This window comes from Notolabrus celidotus, chromosome 15 (assembly GCF_009762535.1).
Source record: "Notolabrus celidotus isolate fNotCel1 chromosome 15, fNotCel1.pri, whole genome shotgun sequence".
Classification (NCBI taxonomy): Eukaryota; Metazoa; Chordata; class Actinopteri; order Labriformes; family Labridae; genus Notolabrus; species Notolabrus celidotus.
Window position 1 is genome coordinate 23,088,346 of NC_048286.1, and position 22,036 is coordinate 23,110,381.

The 22,036-nt window shown below is 39.9% G+C and overlaps 2 protein-coding genes across 2 annotated transcripts; one reads left to right on the forward strand and one right to left on the reverse strand.

Moving 5' to 3' along the window:
• Positions 1 to 1,504: 1,504 nt before the first annotated feature.
• Positions 1,505 to 12,462, forward strand: dipk1aa (divergent protein kinase domain 1Aa). The gene is made up of 6 exons (XM_034703213.1): positions 1,505 to 1,876; positions 7,604 to 7,738; positions 7,967 to 8,074; positions 8,162 to 8,338; positions 8,452 to 8,583; positions 9,590 to 12,462. Exons 1-6 carry the CDS (start codon positions 1,823 to 1,825, stop codon positions 10,268 to 10,270), a joined length of 1,287 nt encoding a protein of 428 aa, XP_034559104.1. The 5' UTR covers positions 1,505 to 1,822; the 3' UTR covers positions 10,271 to 12,462.
• A 137-nt stretch (positions 12,463 to 12,599) lies between these two features.
• Positions 12,600 to 17,722, reverse strand: LOC117826841 (60S ribosomal protein L5-like). The gene is made up of 8 exons (XM_034703214.1): positions 17,591 to 17,722; positions 17,165 to 17,234; positions 15,795 to 15,910; positions 15,566 to 15,700; positions 15,263 to 15,465; positions 14,683 to 14,860; positions 13,069 to 13,157; positions 12,600 to 12,774 (listed from the first exon to the last, which is right to left on the reverse strand). Exons 1-8 carry the CDS (start codon positions 17,591 to 17,593, stop codon positions 12,672 to 12,674), a joined length of 897 nt encoding a protein of 298 aa, XP_034559105.1. The 5' UTR covers positions 17,594 to 17,722; the 3' UTR covers positions 12,600 to 12,671.
• Positions 17,723 to 22,036: the final 4,314 nt, after the last annotated feature.

Sequence of the window (22,036 nt, forward strand, 5' to 3'; positions counted from 1 at the left end):
TGGCAGAATATATGATTTCTTGGGTCATTATGATATAAAAAGAGTAATCACAGTTGTTTGACAATAAATGGCTTCACCCAACCACTAACCATGAGTGAAAAAAAAGCTTTTCTTTTATCATTCATATTCTCTGAAAAATGGCCAAAAAATCACAAATTCTGACAGAGTATGTAAATTTATGAGCACAACTGTATAAGACAGGGTAAGACTCAGTCTGACCCCACCTTAATCCATCATGAGCATTGCACATCGCAGTATTTAGCTAGTTACAGTGGCGAGGAAAAACTTCCTTTTAACAGGCAGAAACCTCAGGCAGAACCAGACTCATGTTAAACAGCCATCATGCCTCGACTGAGTTGGGTCTGGAAAGACGGATAGAGGGGAGTAAGAGAGAGAGGTGATAGTGATGAGACGAGTAGTAGAAGTCCAGCACATCCGTATCAATACTGCCTGTAATTACTTCTATTTAATTTAAATTCCATTTGTAACATTGTATATATCTAAATTGTATTCTAGCTTTATTTATCTATTTTTATTTTTACTTATTTTATTTTATTTTATTTTTACTTATTGAAACTTCTTTCTTGATTGTACTTATGTCTGGGTTGCTGTAACAACTGAACATCTTGTTCATGCCAATAAAGCAAAATTGAATTGAATTTGTCTGAGGCTTTTGGAAAATGTTGGAAACCTGACCCACTGGTGGCCGTCCTTGGAGCTACAAGCTCCTTATCTTTTGCTGATAAGTATTAGAAGAAAACTGTTTTGTTTGGAATGGTGGTTGCAAAAAAGCTAATACTAAGAGTGTGGAAGATGGACTCTGTGCCCACCTTCGATCTGTGGCAGGAAGAAATGGCGAACACTCTGAATCTTGAGAGACTGAGATTCCACAAAGAAGACAGAGGAAGTGTGTTCAATAAGATTTGGGACCCTTTGCTAAACTTTCTTTGTGGCAAAGATTAATATCCTGTGTCATAACTGCACCATCCTGCTGCAAATGTGTTTTTGTTTTTTTAAGTTTTTCTTTTTTTTTTTTCCCTAATAAGAACTGCTTAAGATAAGGTTTTAATGTGATCAAGGCTGCTATTGCAACAGACGTGCTCTTTCTTGTTGTTGTTTTTTTTTTGTTGTTTTTTTTTTTTGGGGGGGGGGGGGGGGGGGTAGCTTTTATTTTTAGTTTTGCTTTGTTTGTGTGCTGTAAAGTCTGTATTTTCTATGTTTATAAAAGCAATAATAATTGAATAGTAAAGACCGGAAATGGTGTCTGACTGAGAGCTACTCTTTGAGCTTGAGGGCTTTTAATTTGAAGGGGCACAGCGGAAGTGTGATTAACTCACGCTTGTTAACTTTGTTAAGTCATATCTTCAGAGTTACGAGCTACAAAGTTGTCAAAATGATCTGTTTAAAGTGTAAATCACACAACAACGAACCGTGGTACATATTTTATCAGCTTGTTTAAGAAACTAAAAATGAATAAACATTTTACGTGCAGACGGTGCAGACGTAGACTTTGCGCATGCGCCGTGAACCACCGTGTTTTTTTTCCCCAGCTTCAGAAAATATGTTGCCTTAGTTGAAAATCGGCAGCTGCTGTACAGAGCAGAGGCACAGGCAAAGTGCAATATCAGAGCGTTTTACACGAACTTAACACCACGACAATCCTGCCTCTCAGTGGATCATAGTAAGGTTGAAATCGGATAACATGAAGTCATTTCCTCTTGCCTCGTAAACCAGATCGTTTTATGGAGAAGCAGCTCACCCCCGTGTGTTTTGGATGATCTCCCACAGCCAGGTCCACGTATTGAGATGATCTATTTCTGTGATGGCGAAGGGTCTGTTTCCTCGGGCCTGGGTGAAAAAGTCTTTCTACTTCCAGGTAACACCGCTGCTAGAAATGTTCTTTTTAAATGAAACGAATATACAACACGCTGCCGGCTGTGTCCAATCTGACTGTGATCCAGTGCATATAATGGGATCCTTATGGTGTCACATCTGACTGACAGCTGGCCGCAAACACATACCTGGTCGGGCTGTGATAGCTATCATATCATAAGCTGAATGAAAACACCAAGGAATGTGACTGCTGATGTAAGATTAAGTACTAAATCTTTCTACTGATCAAGAATGGAAGATCAGACTACTAGCCCACTACCATAGACATTTTGTATAACATGTGAGGAGACATTGGTAATCCATGCAGGGATTTATCACATAGTGCCATGAAGCAATCTCTGGTTAAATCATTTAATCTCACTTAATTAAAAGTTTTGTCCTCCTTATTATTAGCTTAAAGTATAGACCTTCATTCAAGAAGCACAGCAGTTTTATCAACCCAAATAGTGCCAGAGCAGCAATAATCCTTTCAATAATATGGTTGAACCTCCTGATATGGGTATCAGTGGCGTGCTGCCAGCCACAGCTCACCACAGTACAGTTAAGACATTAGGCAAGAGGAGGAGAACACAGGGTTTTATTTGGCTTTAGGGTAGGTAAAGATATTGCTACATTGGGATTTATGGCGTAAGTTTATCACTAATGGCTTAAATTACAGTCTGCAGGCTAAAGTCCTCTGACAGTGTGATGTTCAGGAGCTGTATTATAACAACAGAGCTCATTTGATTGGGTACCGGACAATATTTAACTTCAGTTGCCTGTGTCCTGCGGTCTCTTGGACTAGTTTGCATATTTCATGCCTTGCTTATTAAAATAGTTTCCTCAGTGCACCCCCACACTCAACTTACACAAACAACACCGTGCATTAGTGGTTTCCACTCATTTATATATTGTTATGGTCTCTGTGTATAATAAGTCAGCAAAGTACATTTCTGGAATATGTTCCTGTTTACTTTAGTGCTGAATCCAGTTTCCTTTTCTTCCTGTGTTTTATTTAGAGTTTAATGTAAGGGGAGGGGGGAAATTTTGGTTTAGCTCTTCAAAATCAATCAGTACCTTCTTATTATTACGACCAAAGGTCATCAAACTAACCAGAGCCTGACACACAGTGACTTTCAGATGACATGGATGCTTTATTCACTCCCTATAAGAAAACATTTAATCCTATAAGATCCTGGGCAGGCCTGCCCGTATTGCTTGACTTGTCTGACTTGTCTGACTTGTACTGCAAACTCTTGATGTCTAAAAAAGGTAAAATGGAACACCTGCTGGTTTGTGGTGAAACACCACAATGCGTTGGCAGAAATGTTACTGAGGCCTATTAGAGGGAATGGTGTCTGCTCCAAGAAGCACATTTACAGGCTTATCTTGGTGCCTTTGTAGAAAGCCAGTTAGTTCTAATCAGCCCATCTTCAAGAGCTGAGGGATCACAGGTTTCCGTTGTATCTAGTTATCCAGGTAAATCAGTAAACAGGTTTCTTGAGTAAACTTTGCATAGACCTAAAAGCTGCCGGACTGGACTAAACCACTTGGTGACATAACATCTGAATATCAAGCAAATCAAGTACATGTTTTTTTTAAATCAATTCTATTAATTCAAAAAGATCACATTAAGGAACGTTTCATATTTTAAACGTTCCTCCTTAGTCTCTTTATTACAGTCAACATGCCCCTTCAGTACTGTAACCTCTGCCCTGTTTGTGGGATTGTTGCATTAGGGATGAGTTTATGAGTGTGTTGATACATTTTCCGTCTGGGATCACATTAAACCAACGTGTCTGCATTAATCTGCTGAACACAAACTGATGAAAACGGCCCGCCCTGTTCTGAGGTCTTCTGCAGACTCTGCTGAGGAAGTAAAGAAAATGATTGCCATGGTGGGTCACACCTTCTGATCTCTAAATATGTATGGATATGTTTCACTATGGGACTTCTATTTGCTGCTGTGAGACTGGACTATAAGAAGTCAGTACTTCACGGGGGTAAACTGTAACTGAATCCAACTGTTGACAGCTGGTAACCCTACAGTCTGGGCTCCAGGGTTTGTACCGTGACTCTGCAGTCTGAGCAGTTTCCATGCATCATCTACTCATAATCAGTTCCCCTTTTCAATAATACCATTTACTTGATAAAAACTAAATATAACTGTGTTAGAAAGTATACTGAATTATGACATTTTGTACATTTTCACAAAAATCAACCTAGAGGGCACATTTGCACGTGATTACAGTATTTGTTTGAATGGAAATTGTATTGTTCGTTTCAAAATGTGTTCCAGAGTCAAGACAAATGGCTGTGTAGGCAATGATAAAGTCCACATTAAGAGCCAGGTTTAAAAGGGATATGAAAGATTGAGTACCTTGTGCCAAAATGATCTCTCTCTTATTTTCATCTACATCGATTCATATATATTTCTTTAATTCAAAGGGAGAGGGATGTCAATATAAAGGATTAAAAATAAAACAAATAAAATGTGTGTGGCAGTGTGGATTCTATACTTGAAATAGTTACATTATATACAATATATGCAAAAGTTCAATAAATGTAACTGCGATTCATTATTTTAACAAAATCAGTTCTCTGGGGTTTTGCACTTCATCAGTTTTTAGCTAACAGTTTTACTTCAACGTGTACTTTGTTTACAGTGCAGTGTTATCTTAGCTAAAAACAAACACTACATGTGAGGCTCAGGCAAAGGAGACAGCAGAAGAACCACAGGGAGCATGTGAAGGATAAAGTCCTTTCACACTCAGGTTTCACTTCTTTATTATCACGTGTTAAAACAGGCACACTGACACACAGTAGATAGACAATGTGCACACATGACCCCTTAATCCTGTCACTATGTTGTCTGTGTACATTTCATGCATGCTTTCCATGAAAAGTTCCTACAGCGTCAGACATCCTGATAGGAGCAGTCAGATCCGATAGTTGTGTGTAGCTGCTTTGTACTCCCCTGATACCTCCTCTTCCCTCCCTGGAGGCCAACTATCTGTTTGTGCATCTCTGCAGGACACTGAGAGCTTGAAATCTAGTGTCTACAGCCTTAATATGAAGCTGCTGTCCATTCATACTACTACTAATAATAATACATTTTATTTGGAGACGCGCCTTTCAAGTCACCCAAGGTCACCTTACAGGGAATAAAAAAACATTCAGCATCAAAACTTCATTAAACATAAAATAATAATAATACAAACATTTAAAAAAAAAACTATGCTGTATTACATCAAATGAAGCGGCATACAAGGGTATTACGGTTTTCTTGAAACCTCCCTTTGAGTATCTGAGAAGCTCACAGTCAGGGATGTGTTGCATATTTTTGGGAGCAAATTCCACAAAAAAGCCTGGACCCTCATTAGGAATTTTATTCTTAGTGCAAAATCCACAAGAAGTCACATGCCTTAATCTTCAAATAATCTGTATTTATGCCAGAAATTAAACCATATGTGTCTGCCCTGAATGTGGATTATGGATTCCTCCTTCAGTTTGTAACGACACAAAACAAAGAGATCTTCTCACTGGATCAGACCCTATTTACAAAGTATGGTTATCACAGCACATCAAAGATGGAAAGAGCTTCTTCTTTTTCTTTTTGCTTAGTCGCTGCCTGACTGGGTGCATGTTTTGTTGGGATTTGGAAACTGTGTTGGAGCTGATTCAAGAGGAACAGCTCAACATGCTGCCAAAATATACACAACATAAGCTCCCGCTGCCATGTGATCAGAGCAGGAATCAAAATCACTTTATCCTCACAAGTGCTGGTGCAGTGCTTTGAGAAAAAGTATGAACTAACAGGCAAGTCACACAGTGCTGCTGGCATGGCATATGTGAACTAGATTATTTTTCCCAACACCACTCTGCGCCATCAAACTGTTTGCTTTCCACTTTATTAAACTTTATATCATCACCCATTTAGGAATCCCTAAATAGATCATTTGATTACATTATTAGTCAGTTTGATTCAATAATAAATGATAATAGATACCTTAAAAGATGCTCCTCTGTAACAGTAACATAAGACTACAGTCTTCAGCTATTGTGCAACAGCTATTTTACATTTAACTCCCACTTTTTTTTTAGTTATACTTTTTGGGCTTTTTGCCTTTACTCCATAGGACTTGGAAGAGAGACAGGAAGTATGGGGAGTAGAGAGTGGGGGAAGACATGCAGGAAATGATCGACCGGTTGGGAATCGAACCGGCGACCCCTGTGAAGAGGACTGTAGCCTCTGTATGTGGGGCGCTTAGACCGCTAGGCCACCAGCACCCCAACTCCCATTTTTATTAAGTTATCAAAACTGCTTTGGAGGCAGCCACATGTATGCTGCACTTACTTGACAAATATCCATATGTGAACAATGAGGGCGGAGGCTCAGTGGTTAGAGTCGGTTGTCTATCAATTGGAAGGTTGGCGGTTTGATCCCAGCTCCGGCAGTCACATGCCGAAGTGTCCTTGAGCAAGACACTGAACCCCAAATTGCTCCCACTCTTGTTCAGCTGTGTGTGAATGTGTACGAATGAGAACAGCTATGATTCCTTACCTTAGCAGCCTCTAACATCAGTGAGTGAATGGGTATGAAAGGGTGAATGTGACGAGGAGTGTGTAAAAGCGCTTTGATTAGTCAGACAGACTAGAAAAGCGCTATATAAGTACAAGTCCATTTACCATTTACCATTATTATTATGTATTGTGCTGTATGGCATGGCATAGCATGGAAAGGCATGGTATAGTATAATTTCGTTTTGTATTGTACCCATCGCAGGTATGTTATGGGATCGTATCCTATGTTATAGTGTCCCATTGTATCGTATGTTAAGGTATGATATCATATTGTATCCTATAGTTGTATCCTATCATATCATATCATATGTTATCATATTGTAATGTATCTTATTGTATCTTATGTTATGGTATCGTATTGTTTCTTATTATATCATATCTTATATCATATCGTATTGCATCGCATGGTATGTTATAGTATTGTATTGTATCACAGCTTATCATATTCTATTGGGTAATTTATGTCATATCATATTATATTATGTAGTTTATGGTGTTGAATATGTCTCTACCCTTTATTGTCTTTTTTCCTATGTTATCTAGTTTTTTGCTTCTGTTTCCCTCTAATTTCTTTTTCCAAGTTGAAGTGAACATTTTTTCCACAGGAGTGCCAAATTTTGCATCTTTATCACTTCATTTATGTTTTTTTTAAATACGCTACAGACTGACTTTGTCTTGCACAATATCACAGAAACAATAGGACTTCTGTCTAAAGAAGCATTGTGCTGCATGTGATGAGTGCGTCCTGTGACACTGGTGGTAATTTAATTTTCTCTAATATGCCATAACCAAAATGGCGAGGCACTCTTGAACAACTGAATCTGCACAAACTACTTTCCAGTTAAATGAGCCTTTTGTTGCACATGACTAATTGGCTAGGCGGTTACTTGCTATTGGACACCTTCCCGCTGTCACCATGGTAAAGTATTATGGGATCAGGTTTGATTAGGGAGTGTTGATGCCTTGTTTGGATCAACACCTTGTACCGTGCCAGGATAACTTTGTCACCGGCGTTACACCTCAGTCTGGATACATAGATGACAGAAATAACATTTTCATGATTGCACATCAGGTATGCAATCTTTGCCAACATGACTGTAAACCAGGTATAATTATTGAGGCTTCTGTGTCTGCTCTCTTCTCATAGGCTCGGATCTCCTTTGTGCGGGTGAAGTACCTGTTTCTCACATGGCTGACGGTGCTTGTTGGGAGCTGGGTGATCTATGTGCAATACTCCACCTACACCGAGCTGTGCAGAGGACACGAGTGTAGGAACGCCATTGTAAGCCAAAGCTTTGTTTATTTAATTTGTTTGTTCAAAGCCAGTAAATTTGAGTGATATTTGACATGGACATGATTTAAAAAATAATCCAGACGTGGTTGTTGCTTTATACACAGGCGATCAATCTGACTGTCTTGATGTATGTTTAATACCTATGCAGATGATAATTGTTCTTTGATTATCAAAGTAAATATATTGAACATGTGAAATGTTCTCTCTTTTTTAAAGTGTGATAAATACAGGAAGGGAATCATCGATGGCTCCGCCTGCAGCAGTCTGTGTGACAAAGAAACACTCTACCTTAGCAGGTGTCTCTCAACCCTGCCGAATAACCAGGTAAGAAAACAACTCTCCTCTCTGTGAAACTTTCAGTGCTGTAAGGGTTCAGCTTGTTAAATGTTTGTTGGGTGTTCTGCCTGCCAGGTATACACAGGAAGCTGGGGGGACCGCGATGGGGTCATCCGCTGTAAGTTGGGGGAGGTGGTGCACTACGAGCTGGGCGAGGAGCCAGAGCCGAGGAAAGAAGTCCCTGTGTTCGACAAACCCACCAGAGGAACATCCGTGGAGAAGTTTAGAGAGATGGTGTTTAATCATCTCAAGGTAAAGGACTGAGTCGCTGAGGTTTAGGGTTGAGCGGATATTTTAGACAGGGGCAGGATGGATTTAAGCCTGAAACTATGGTGTGTGACTCTTTGTTCCTTTCTTTCCATCAGTCGAAGCTTGGAGAGCAGGCCAGCCTAGCCAGCCTTGTTAGCCAGATCCTCTCTGTCGCTGATGGCAACAAAGATGGACGGGTGTCACTGCCAGAAGCCCGCTCTACATGGGCCCTTCTACAGATGCACGAGGTAAAATAACAAGCTACTGAATGACAGAATGAACAACTGCTCTGATCTTTGTGACAAAACATATTGTTTTGGTCCCAAGAATATATTGTGAGCCTTCTTTGTTTAACTCTTTTTTTTTTGTGTCCACCAAAGAGCTCTAAAGGAACCTTGATATTTAACATGAAACTGAACCATTGTATAATTTTACCCGGTTAAATGATCTGTACTGATCTGTAGGTTTTTAACAAGCCACAAAATGTTTCATCTTTTGCTACCTGTGACCAGCATTACAACCTTTACTAGCACTGCACGTTTGTTGCTTAACATTACCATATATTAATTGACAACATTTGTTTTTTGACCGCAGAGACTTTACCCCGGAACTAGGGACTTTACCCCTAAACTATGTGCGTTTTGACTGGAGGAACCAGGGTCTAAATTTAGTTCAGGGGTAGATAATCTCCCCCCTGAAAAGCCCTGCTTGGGAGGTAATACTTTTCAAAGGTCCTAGGACTTTTGGCTGAACGTAACGGTGTTTGTGAAGTTTACACAGTTGTTGAAACACAGAGGGAGTTCCTGGGAATGCATACTAGTTTAGTTTTTTATTAAGATTTCAAAATATTATTTAATATATGTTTTTTTCTCCATACGTCACTGGCCTGATTTGCACAATCTACCCGAGACTTCAGCTCGCGGTCGAAATGCAGAAAACAATGGGGGCACAGGAACCTTTTAGTTCCGGGGAAGTAGTTCTGGGGGCTAAAAGACCCCGGAACTCTTGGTTGAAATGCACCTATAAAATCAGTTCTCTTTTGCCAATCAAAAATAGTTGCGTGTCAGCTATGATTAATCTATTGCTTTGTTGGCTTCTGTGTTGTACAAAAGGAGACAAGTCCATTTTTGGGATGGAAGGGGAAATATGGCATCAAATTAGTACAAAGATTGTCATAATCATTTATTTTCTTTCAGTGTTCATGCGAACAGAAATTACTCTCTTTAGCTCTTTACTGATTTTGACTCTTCTCAGGTTTTGCTGGGCCTGCTGCTCCAGGACCGTGGACACACTCCTCGCTTCTTGGGTTACTGTGGCGACTTGTACATGACTGAGCGAGTCCCCTACGGGCCCCTGTACGGTTTGCCTCTACCCTGGCCTCTGGTATCGTGGGTGCCCAGTGGCGTGCAGCGTACCATTGACCAGTGGTTCACCCCCTCGTGGCCCCGTAAAGCAAAGATCTCCATGGGGCTGCTGGAGCTGGTGGAGGACATCTTCCACGGCACGTACGGCAGTTTTCTGATCTGTGACGTCGCAGCAGCTCACTTTGGTTACACCGACCGCCACGAGCTCCGTCTGACCAACACCCAAGCAGTGGTCCCAGAGGACGAGTTTAAACGCTCCATGCGGGTGCTGAAGTGTGAGACGGATGCTGACTGTGTGTACGGGGTTGACTGCCAGACGTCGTGTGACGTGGCAGAGAGACGTTGCAGGGAGGAGCCGCTTCAGCCAAACTTGGCGAAGGCGTGCGGTACGCTGAAGGACTACCTCCTGCGGGGGGCGCCATATGGGCTGAGAGAGGAGCTGGAGAGGCAGCTGTATGCCTGTATGGCTCTGAAGGGGAATGCTGGACAGATGAACATGGAGCACTCGCTCATCCTGAACAACCTTAAAGCTCTGCTGTGGAGACAGATCTCGCACACCAAGGACTCGTGATGAAGACATGAAGTCCCCTCTGTGATCAGGCCAGTGTGTTCCTCACATGGAGCTGAGGACTAAAGATGCTGTGATTTAAGAATAACAAATACATGAAGACATTTTTATCAAATCTTAACACTTGCAATGGTCAGACTGAAGGAGAAGCTACCTCCTTTTTTTGAAGTCTGAAGCCTGAAAAACATGTCAGCAAACTTTTTGATTTGAGGACTGAAGAAAACCGAATGATTGCATGTCACCATCAGTCGCACTTAAAATATGCAGCCACATTTGGTATTTGTATTGTTCACCGTAGAGGAATGTTAGAAGAGCACTGTTGGAAAAACTAAAATGATTTTTTTTTAAATCTCAAGAGATGCTTCCTCCACGAGATGTTGCTGAAATTGATGGGCTTACAAAGTTAGTTAGAATGAAAAAGATTTAAAAATCATGTAATGAAATAGCACTGTTTTTGGTGATATTCCATATTTTTATTTATTTATAGAAAATTCAATGAAAAGACAAAAAACAGTTCAACTCTCAGCTCCCCTCAGTGCTCCTCAGAATACCCCAAGGACTTTCAGTGGGGGTTCAAACAACAAATTAATAGCCGTCAGCTGTATTTTCTTGCACCTGTGCATTTCTAAAAAGTGAGGGTAAATCAGTGGATTTGTTTGGGGCGCTGGCTGGCCTAGCAGTTAACTTGCATGCCCCATATACAGAGGCTGTAGTCCCCAGCGGGCAATGGTTGGACTCCCAGCCACGACTCTTGGCTGCATGTCTCCCCTCTCTTTCTACACTCCCCACATCTCCTGTCTCTCTTCAGCTGTCCTAACGATACAGGCAAAAACATCATGGATTCTTTAGACTTACTGTACAGAGTTGAATATTAATGAAGGTGACATGTTACTTGTTGCTGCCTTTTCAAACTAATCTGGGTCTTTGGACCTGGATTTCAAATTCAATGAAGCTATTACTGAGTGCCATGTAGGGTTACATGCAAGCAAGTTTTCATGCAATAATGAATTTATTCAGAGGTGTTGACTTGACTTAAAGCAAAATTGTTGCTTACTTTCTGAGTTCTTGTTCTAACTTTAGAGTTGGAGTTTTCATTTGTTGTTACTTTTTACCATACAGCACTCCAACAATGCAAAATATACTTATACTACGCTCTCTACCACTACTACGAAGAACTCCACTGATGTGATAAATAGTATTCCTCAGCAGTTTATGAAGGTTACACTAACTGGAGTAAATAACGTAGCTGAACGGGACTACTTTCAGCTGCGGATGAACACACAATGAGTGTAATAGTTTGTATTTTAAGTAGCAGTACCATATGTATAAGGTCAACAAAACTATATCTGTTTCCAGTGTTGATGAAGAAACATGTGACCCAGTGCAACGCTATCTAATTCTCCATACTTTAGATCAAACTGCTGTTACCTGAGCACAGAGAGGACTGTGTTGGACTTTAGCTGCACACACATTACATAAAGATGAAATCATTGCTGGTCTGGTTTTCAGGGTTAAGTTGAAAATTAGAAAAAATATAGAATATCACCAGATTTAAAAAATGTAACCAACACTGCCTCTGTATAGAGTCAAAGACTTAGAAAATGAACGCCAAGGAGCAATGAAGCTGCTCTGGTTTCTTGTGAAGGCTGTCTCGTCTCCATGTTAACATTTCAAAGACACTGTGATATTTGTCTGTCAGTATTTCACAGAGGTCTTATGTCTGTCAGTGTACATCAGTTTGCTGTACATCTTCTACCAACATCATCGTTGCTGCATCAATGACAAAGAGAAATATTGATGTATTTCATCTGGTTTTTGAAGGTTTTGTATTTTTTAAGGATCATTGTATCAGTGTGCTGTTTAACATTATTTTTAGACTCCATGTCTCAGTGCCATAGCGTCATGCTGAACTCATTTCTGAATGTTTACCACCTTTGATGGTGGAAACCTCGATGTATTTGAATGCTTTTTATGGAGGAGTATTTTCCAGTTTCCTTTCCAGACGTTGCTGTGACAAAGCTGACCATGACTCATTTTACCACTTAAACGTGCACTTCTGAACAGACGTGACCGGTAAAGCATGTCCAGCTTGTGGTCAATGCTGCTGTTTGAAGTTTGAAAATGTAAAAAATGTTTACTTACTGAAGAAACCAGCATGATTTTGCACAATTAAACTACACACCACTTCACTGTAACCTGTCCATTGTTCCATTTTGTTTGTACACCAGAACAAACACTCATTATCAAACTTTATTTTATTGAAGATTAAAGGCTGGTCACTCAACTCTTCCTACAACTGCATCAAGAAAGAGATTGACGGAGAGAAGACAGCTGGATTTTTGAAATAAATTTATTTGTCTGTGATGTGTGTTGTGTATCGCAGCAGAGCGCTGTCCCGGTCCCCCTAACCGTCCCCTGCTTCTTGTTCTTGTGCTCGTAAAAAGCTGGCCTTCTGCTGGGCGACGCGGTCCTTCCTCTGTGCCAGAGATAACTTGGCGCGATTCCACCTGTCCGGAAAGAGGCACAAACAACTCCATTAACATTCAACACTATGTCTGTCCGCTGTGCACTGGGAACGTCCCAGTACAGCCACTTCATACTTAGCAAGTGTATTTATAAAAAGGAAAGCCCCTCCTCACTTGTATCAAATATAGACGTGTGTATTTTAAGAGCTACATTTTCACAGTTCTGACACAAATAACTAAAGGAAATGACACTTTAGTTTTGGCTCATGTGTTTCAGTGGTACCCTGCTGTGAGGAAAGGCAAACAACAATCAAGATTTAGATAACAGGAACCCACCTCTTTTTCTTGATGTCTTTTTTGGGTTTCTTTTCGTGAACGGGGTTTGCTCTGATGTCGGCGTGGGCTTTTTTGTACATTTCTTCAACCTAAGAAAAAAAAAAAAAAACATGTCCAGTCATGCATCACAAAAGGGCATTGCAGCTTTAAGCAGATCTTCAGTTGTGTATGAAAGTTGAGGTCCTGCTTATTGTGGCAATGATCTGTGTTTGCTTTGGTTCATCATCTGGCTTCTCTCAGCCCCGTCTTGAAAGGACAGTAAACATCAGCTAATGCAAATGAAGGACCAACTACATTTTGCTCAGCATGCTTCTATCATCATCAAGAAGCTGAAGAAGAACCAGCAAACACAAGAGTCAAATCACAGACAAAACACCTAACTCTTTCCATACACTTTGACGCTTGGTTAATATTTTGATATAAATACAAACTATGCTGGAGAACTACAGACAGCATTTGTCTGGAGCAGCTGCAGCAGAGACACAAAGTTCATGCGAGTATTTAAGAGGCACAACACATCTAATAAGGGACTCTTTTTCTGTTTTGCTGAATTGTACAAACAAAAGTTTTTATTAAGTCTTCAACCGGCTCATCTAAAAACTTGCAATATGATCATTATTCTGTTTAGAACACTTTCAGGATTAAGGTTAGTGCCCTCTTGTGGACAGATTATTTTACTATGATATTGAGACACTAGTTCTAATTTACTAGCCAAAAATGTATTTCATGACTTTTCTCTATTTGAATGATTTAAACAGTTTTTGGGGGGAGACGTGCAGCAGAAGGTCGTGCCTGGGAGTCATATCAGTGACTGCTGCACCCTGTACTGTAACCTATGTTTATAGGACGAGTGTCAACCACAAGGCCAAACTTAAAGATGACAGCTGTTTCATTTTGGATAATAATCTGACCCATGCTATACTACTACTGTAGAAAAGGCCACAAAGTTATGTTAAATCCAGTTCGATTTCAGTTTTGTTTAAGTTGTGTTTTCACTTCTAATGTGGGAGGGGCTTCCCCAGCTAGTGTTTGACTGTGAGTGAGGGATGCCATGCGGTGATGAGTAGCTGGTGCAGTGACGGACGAGTGATTAGAAGCTGGATGTGCGTGAATAAAAGAGGGAGTATTAATCTAAAAGGATAATTGTATTAGGAAAGTTGACTTATTTTGATGTTGCACTGTGAACTGTTATTGAGCCACCATTTGGAGTGTAGATGTTCACCATGTGTTCATTGTGTAGATTTGTAGACATCCCGGCACTGACCGGCTCTCTTGCTAAGCTATATTGCGGTAGTATAAAGAAGTGTGTTTATTGCTTTACCTGTCTAAGATATATTTGTTGTTCCTTTTCTTTGTAGAAAAACCACACATGAAGTAAAAACCCAAATCAACCAACTTCCAACTCTGTGTTTTTCATGCTCTTGAGAATTTCGCCTTAAGTGGTGTTCTGGCCGACACCCCGTGTGAACCTGGTAAAACTTCACAAACTAGTGTCCAGGCAGAGTAATTAACATTATCTCCACTACAACTACACTATACTCTCATGTAAAACATATGTATCCAATTGGTTTGATGGGGTTTCTTCAGTGTCAGGTATTGTCTGTTGTCTCTTACTGTGTCTGACGTGACTCCATTTTTGATGAAGCGAGAGAACTGTTTTTTGTAGGCATCCTCGTCCTCCTCCATCAGGTACGCCATGTAGTCAGCCACGTTCATGCCCAAGATGTGTTTCCGATGCACCTCTGCGTTAAACTCTTTGCTCTCTGGATCGTAGCCCGGGAAGCGTTTAATACTAAAAAAACAGGAGAGGACACAGATCAGGATTGCTGACAGAAAAAAAGAAAGAACCCAGACATGGCTTAAGTTTTTTACAGCTGATACAACCCTTATGAGTAATTATCTTTCCATTTCAACTGATTTCTGTATATCTACGTATTCTTACTCAGTGCTCTGCTTATTACTCATGCTGTAACAGACGTTTGCTTTGGTTCAGTTTGCTTCTCTCAGCCCCGTCTTGAAAGGACAGTAAACATCAACTAATGCAAATGAAGGACCAACTACATTTTGCTCAGCTTGCTTTTATCATCATCAAGAAGCAAAAGAACCAGGGAACTAACTAAGAAACATGAAACCAACAGCCAGTAGAGATATGTAAAGTAAGAGAAGAATGAACGTCTTCTTGTTTCACACTGACCTGTGAGGAATCGCCAGACCCCCATCTACAGCCCCCTTCAGAGCTCCAAACACCTTGTTCCCTGTAGTTGTTCTGGCCAGGCCTGCATCTAGGTAACAGGTGAAGGCTCCAGGCTGTCCATCTATGCTCTCGACGTTGAACTCATCTCCTGTCACCTCCACCTGGCCCTCATACACCTGCTCCATGCCAAACTTGTGCAGCAGCTATACGAGGAAAGGACAGGGATGAGAGGATGTAAGAAATCTGTACCAGGAGTGAAAAATTATCAATTCTGCAACTTTGTGCACGTGTATGTGCTCTTACCCGGCGAGCCAGCAGCAGCCCAGTGCAGTAGGCCGCAGCGTAGTTGGTAAGGCCCACAGTGATGCCATATTTAGGCAGCTCGTGAGAGTAAGCAGCACTCACTATCTGGTCTCCTTCGATCTTGGCATAGGCAATCTGACACAGACAAGAGAGGCAGGGAACACAGATGAGCCACGACATTTTATAAGATGTGATCACATGTGTTTCACCAAGTCTCACAGTCACTGACCTGGCAGCAGATGTCCCTGTTGGAGAACCTGACAATCATCCTGTATTTGGGGGTGTTGTACTTGTTCTTGTCCTGCACGACCAGCCGCTTACGGGCGTAGAAGTCGGTTTTTCCCTCTGTAGAGTTGACAAGAATGAAAAATTACTGAGAAACGCTTTGATATCTGTATATCTACGAATTCACACTCAGTGCTCTGCTTATTACTCATGCTGTAACAGACGTTTGCTTGGGTTCATCTTGCTTCTCTCAGCCCCGTCTTGAAAGGACAGTAAACATCAACTAATGCAAATGAAGGACCAACTACATTTTGCTCAGCTTGCTTTTATCATCATCAAGAAGCAAAAGAACCAGGGAACTAACTAAGACACATGAAACCAATGGTCAGGAGAGATATTCGAAATTCTGAGAAACACTTTAACCCTCCTGTTAGGTTGCGGGTCAAATTGACCCTTTTAAAGATCCATTTTAGGCAATATATGCCTTCCAAACAAGCTAAATGCAGCATAAAAGTCTGGGCAGCATGTGACAGAAGAGGTGTTGTGTTAACTTATCAATATCACTTTATAAAAACAAGAAATTCAAAAATGTAAAATAAAATAAACAAAAATCTGTCATGTATAAATATTGTATTTATATATAGAGCTTTCCAATGTACATTTAAAAAGTTTTAATGTGAATTTTAATGAAAAACGAGTGAGTTATCCTCATTGGCATTATAATGCATAATATATTATATTATATAATTATCTTGCTATATTATATTATGTTATATTACATTATTATTGGTTACTACAACTAACAGTCATATTATATACCCATATTTATTTTATTTATTGCTTAATCTGTCATTACCAACCTTAATCACACCATGTCAACGTGTCACTACTGAATCATTTTTTAATACTGCCTGTAATTACTGCTATTTAATCTAAATTCCATTTGTAACATTGAATATATCTAAATTGTATTTAATCTTTATCTATCTATTTTTGTTTTATTTTACTTTATTTCATTTTTACTTATTGAAACTTCTTCTTGGTTGTACTTATGTCTGGGTTGCCTTAACGACTGAATTTCCTCCCCTTATCTTAACTTGAACCATGATCTGTGAGAATCAAAGAACACCAATAGACTAAATCTTGATTTAAATGGTTAGTAATGGAGCTAAAGATGAGATTTTAAAAAATGTGTATTAGGATTATTTGGGGTTCTGACACTTATGGGTAATTTAATATGCCCCGGGTCAAAGTGACCCAGGAACATTATTGCTGTTCCAGAGAAACAAACATAACAGGAGGGTTCATAAAAGAGCTGGACTGAGTGCATTATCTGTACTATGGTTAAGAGGAATGATTGAAGTAATGACTTACCTCTCCTTCTCCTGAATTTGACTTCATATCTCTTGAAGTAGGCCTTATTCTTCACCACTTTGACGAAACCCTAAGAGAGAGAGAGCAAAGTAAAGATGGTTTAAAGGTGACTTGAAGGGTAAAAAATTTGCACATTAACTTAACGTTGCGATAACAAGTATTACATGTTAGTTTGTATGCACTTCGTGGTTAAACAGAGACATAAAAGCTGTTTGAAGCAGTGCTCTGCAGGTCAGCTGAGGTTTCATCGGCCATGATGGCGCCACGCTGGAGCTCAGGGGCTCACCGGCCGAGTGCCACTAAACTCCCGCAAACATCCATCAACATCTCGTCCTGACTCGAGTCGAACCGTTTCATTTAGACACAGACACATCCATACTCAGCCAGACAAGCTGACATGGAGGGATATGGATATTGCAAACTCACCATTTTCGGGGATTTGGCACGTCTTCCTCCTGGACTGTGTGACCGACTCTTGTGAACGGAAATGTGACTGGTGTTGTAACAGGATGTGTGTTTAGCTGCAGCGCCCCCTGCTGGACAGGAGAGGTTCGTCACCACGCATGAACCAACCAACAGGAGGCAGCAGCGACACAGATCACAGCATGGGTTCAATGCTTCTAGATTTCTCTTTATCTTATATTAGTTAGTGATGGGTTTACTATTATTAAATGTACGAAAAAGTTACCTTTAAATTATTGATAATAACAATAATATTTCATAAGATTAATGCAAGGTTTTATGCCAAGTTAAAATCAAATTGAAGGCCTTGCCTTAGACCGTACATCTACTTGTTTCATACTAACCTGTGAGGACTAGCCAGACCCCCATCTACAGCCCCCTTCAGAGCTCCAAACACCTTGTTCCCTGTAGTTGTTCTGGCCAGGCCTGCATCTAGGTAACAGGTGAAGGCTCCAGGCTGTCCATCTATGCTCTCTATGTTGAACTCATCTCCTATCACCTCCACCTGGCCCTCATACACCTGCTCCATGCCAAACTTGTGCAGCAGCTATAAGAGGAAATGACATTGATGAGAGGATGTAAGAAATCTGTACCAGGAGTGAAAAATGATCAATTCTGCAACTTTGTGCACGTGTGTGTGCTCTTACCCGGCGAGCCAGCAGCAGCCCAGTGCAGTAGGCCGCAGCGTAGTTGGTAAGGCCCACAGTGATGCCATATTTAGGCAGCTCGTGAGAGTAAGCAGCACTCACTATCTGGTCTCCTTCTATCTTGGCATAGGCAATCTGACACAGACAAGAGAGGCAGGGAACACAGATGAGCCAGGTCATTTTATAAGATGTGATCACACGTGTTTCACCAAGTCTCACAGTCACTGACCTGGCAGCAGATGTCCCTGTTGGAGAACCTGACAATCACATTAAAGGCCTTGCCTTAGACTATAGAGGTAAAGTGAACACTGCAAAAACTCAAAATCTTACTAAGTGAAATTTTCTCATTTTTATTCAAAATGTCTTATCCCACTTGATTTAAGATACATTTACTTAACAAGTAACATTTGAGCAAGATAGACGGACTTGTTTTAAGACATCTTAAATATCTTGTTTGGTCGAACAATCTGAAATTATCTTTTTTTGAGTTGTAATTTAGAAGAAACAAGGTTTATTTTACATTTCATACATTTTGCACACTGAGATCTTATTTGTAGAAGACGGATAATCTTGATTTCAGCCATACACTATACTTGATTTAAGTAAATGCATTTTATTGGAGAATCTATCAGACAACAGCTCCATTGATAACAGAGAGAAAGAAAGAAAGAAAGAAAGAAAGAAAGAAAGAAAGAAAGAAAGAAAGAAAGAAAGAAAATATATTTTTTTAAGGGTGGGTTACAGTTTTCAGGCACTGTTTCTTCTAAATCAGATACAAATATACATCCTCAAACTACATGCACACAATGAAACACCTACTTTTGAGCATAGATGGCTTATCCTGTTTTGTTTTTTTAATGTGTCATTGTTTAGATGTGTCATCCATATGTGTTGTGTAATCAAAGTGTTCAATAAAATGGAAAAAATTTGGGATGAAAAAGTCTAAATGATGAAATCTCTGACGTATGGGTGGTTTATAAATCAGGGAGAGGTCATATTTGACCACTTAATCAGACTCTGACAGATTATTTAATCAGCAACAACTTTTCTCAAACATACTGGACATTTTAAATCAGTCACACAAGTAAAAGTTGATCATTACAGCTGTGATTTTGATGCCTAGTTTAAGAGACTTGAAGATTCACTTCTGACCTCTATTTCAATGGTGATAGAAAAGTAGGTTTTTCACCCAAATTATGTAATTATTCTAAAATAAAGAAAACGCTATGACCATCACTATGACCCTTAGCCCAGCAATGATGAATCTTCTGCCAAACTGAAATTACTATGAAACTAAAAGGAAACTCTTTCATCACCAACACTGACAACAGCTTGACCTTAAATCATGCAGTCTATGTTGTAATAAAGACATGATCAAGCTCTTTGAGCAGCAACTACACAAACCTTATATTGAGGTTTGTAAACTGATAATTCTCAGATGAAATGTGCACTTATAATCTTAATTCTTCATAAAAGGGACACCTTGGAGTGCTCAGAAAAAGTCCAAATTCAAAGGAATACATTTCCATGAATGCAAGTGTTACATCTCTAATAATGTGTTCTTAATTTAAGAAAGATAAAACTGTTTTGAGAAAATGTCAGAGATCTGAATCAAATGTATGTTTTGTCTCAGATTGTTCAGGGGTGAGGGGATGAAATGTCTGAGCAGCAGATACAATCACTTCATCGTGTTTTGTATTAAAAGACTGAAGACGTAAAGTGAGGGCAGACATGACGTAAAGAAGATAAGCTGATTCAGAGTTATGATATATCTAATTATATATGATGACGTAACACATTTTAAATTAAAAATATGAGGCAACACATTACACTTACAAATACATTTAAGTGTAAAAATAAAATAACAATAAGCAGCAGATATAGTCTCCACCCTTGGTGACACATCTCTATTTAAAGTGCTTCCTTCAGCTTGGAAAAATACCATGATACATCCGTATAAGTGATATATAGACAATCAGCAGCAGTAATATGACACCAAATACTTAAGGTAACACACCTTTCTCCTGAAAGCTAATCCCATGAAGATCTGCCATGATTAATAGGACTGCTGAGCATCATACTGGTGGTGTTCTTCACAGGATTCAGTGTTACTCCATGGGTCCCAGAGTTCACGGACATAAGCAGGAGTGTGTTCAGATACAGGGCTGCGCAGATAAGGAGCCTGATGTCATAGACAAACAGTCAGAATTTCAAGAAAATCAACACTTGACGCAAAGTGCTGCATTAGACACACTCTACAAATCAAAGCAGAGTAACTAGATTTACTGTCTTGATCATCCGTCATTATATCTCCATTGTTTTTGTCTAATGACCAAAAGTTTAGTCATTGTAAAACATCATAACTCTATTAGAAACTGTTGTTTGATTATATAGGCTACAAAAGTATGTAAAATAGTATCATCAATCAATCAATCAATCAATCAATCAATCAATCAATCAATCAATCAATCAATCAATCAATCAATCAATCTTTATTTATACAGCGCCAAATCACAACAAACGTTATCTCAAGACGCTTTTACAAACACAGGAGGTCTAGAGATAACGTTTGTCAAATTATGTATTTAAACTGTGATATGAGAAATATTGAGCTTCATTGAGCAGTGTTTTAAGGAATAGTCTTCAGTCATTTGTTGAAGAGTTAGATGAAACTATAGAGCTAAATATGAAGATAATTAGCTTAGCCGAGCTTAAAACCAGTGAAATGAGATGAATCAGCTATCCTGGCTAAGTTTGAAGGTACCGCACCTCTAAGTCTCAGATAACATCCAGTTTGTTTTATTTATAAAAAACAAGCGGCAACCTCCGGTCTAAAAATATAAGTCCAATGCGGAAGTGCTAAAAACTGAAGTTCATTGAGGATCCGCTGGAGGCTGGCTCCGGAAGTACCAGAAACCACATACACACCAATTCAAAAAAGCCGATCTTTACAGCAGAAATAAACATGTTTACAGCCTGGTACAAAAAACGAGTGTAGTCTGGATAGCTCATTTCTCGATCGGCACACACTGTATGGGGGGGTGAATTTTTTTCTAACGCTGCAATTTCCAAGATATTGGGATTATGAGTCTTCCAATGAGAGGCACAGCCGACAGCTGATTGACAGGCGGGAACACTGTAGCTGTTGGCTAGGAGGCTCAAACTCCGCCTCTTTACGTCACAATCGCTCAACAGCAGCAATATGGCTGCCACCGACGATTGGCCTCAAAACAGCGCTTCAGAAACAGATGGGTAACATCACAGATACTACGTCCATATTTTATACAGTCTATGGTAAAAACTGGCAAATGCAAAATGAACATGTAGTTTCGCTGGCTTATATTTTCTATATGGAAAGGATGATAAAATATCCAGGTGCAGTGACTTTGGTCAGCTAAAAAAGCTAAAAATATTCTCACTCTGGCTTAATGCTGGCCACACAAACATGAGAATTTGTTATCAGTTTAAATCCGAACAAGAACAATAGTGACCATTGTTATTAGTGAGGTTTTAAGGTGCAGGCTCAAAGATTTTGCCACCTTAAGGTTGAACAAGGCTAGCTGTTTTGTTCTGCTGCCACTCTTTTTTTTTTCTTTTTTTTAAAGTTATGGTTTGGGGCTCTTTTTGCCTTTATTGATAGGACAGATGAAGCAAGACAGGACATGTGGAGAGTAGAGAGTGGGGGAAGACATGCAGCAAATGGTCGACTGGTCGGGAGTCGAACCGGCGACCTCTGCAACGATGACTGCAGCCTCTATACGTG

Bases quoted from the DNA above. Each gene is read 5' to 3' on its own strand.
- dipk1aa (XM_034703213.1), top strand. From the start codon at position 1,823: ATGGCGAAGGGTCTGTTTCCTCGGGCCTGGGTGAAAAAGTCTTTCTAC. The intron at 1,877-7,603 runs GTAACACCGCTG...CTCTTCTCATAG, and splicing joins AAAAGTCTTTCTACTTCCAG to GCTCGGATCTCCTTTGTGCG. The intron at 8,584-9,589 runs GTAAAATAACAA...GACTCTTCTCAG, and splicing joins CCCTTCTACAGATGCACGAG to GTTTTGCTGGGCCTGCTGCT.
- LOC117826841 (XM_034703214.1), bottom strand. The intron at 15,911-17,164 runs GTAAGTCATTAC...TCAACTCTACAG, and splicing joins CAAATTCAGGAGAAGGAGAG to AGGGAAAAACCGACTTCTAC. The intron at 15,701-15,794 runs GTCAGTGACTGT...TGTCTGTGTCAG, and splicing joins ACAGGGACATCTGCTGCCAG to ATTGCCTATGCCAAGATCGA.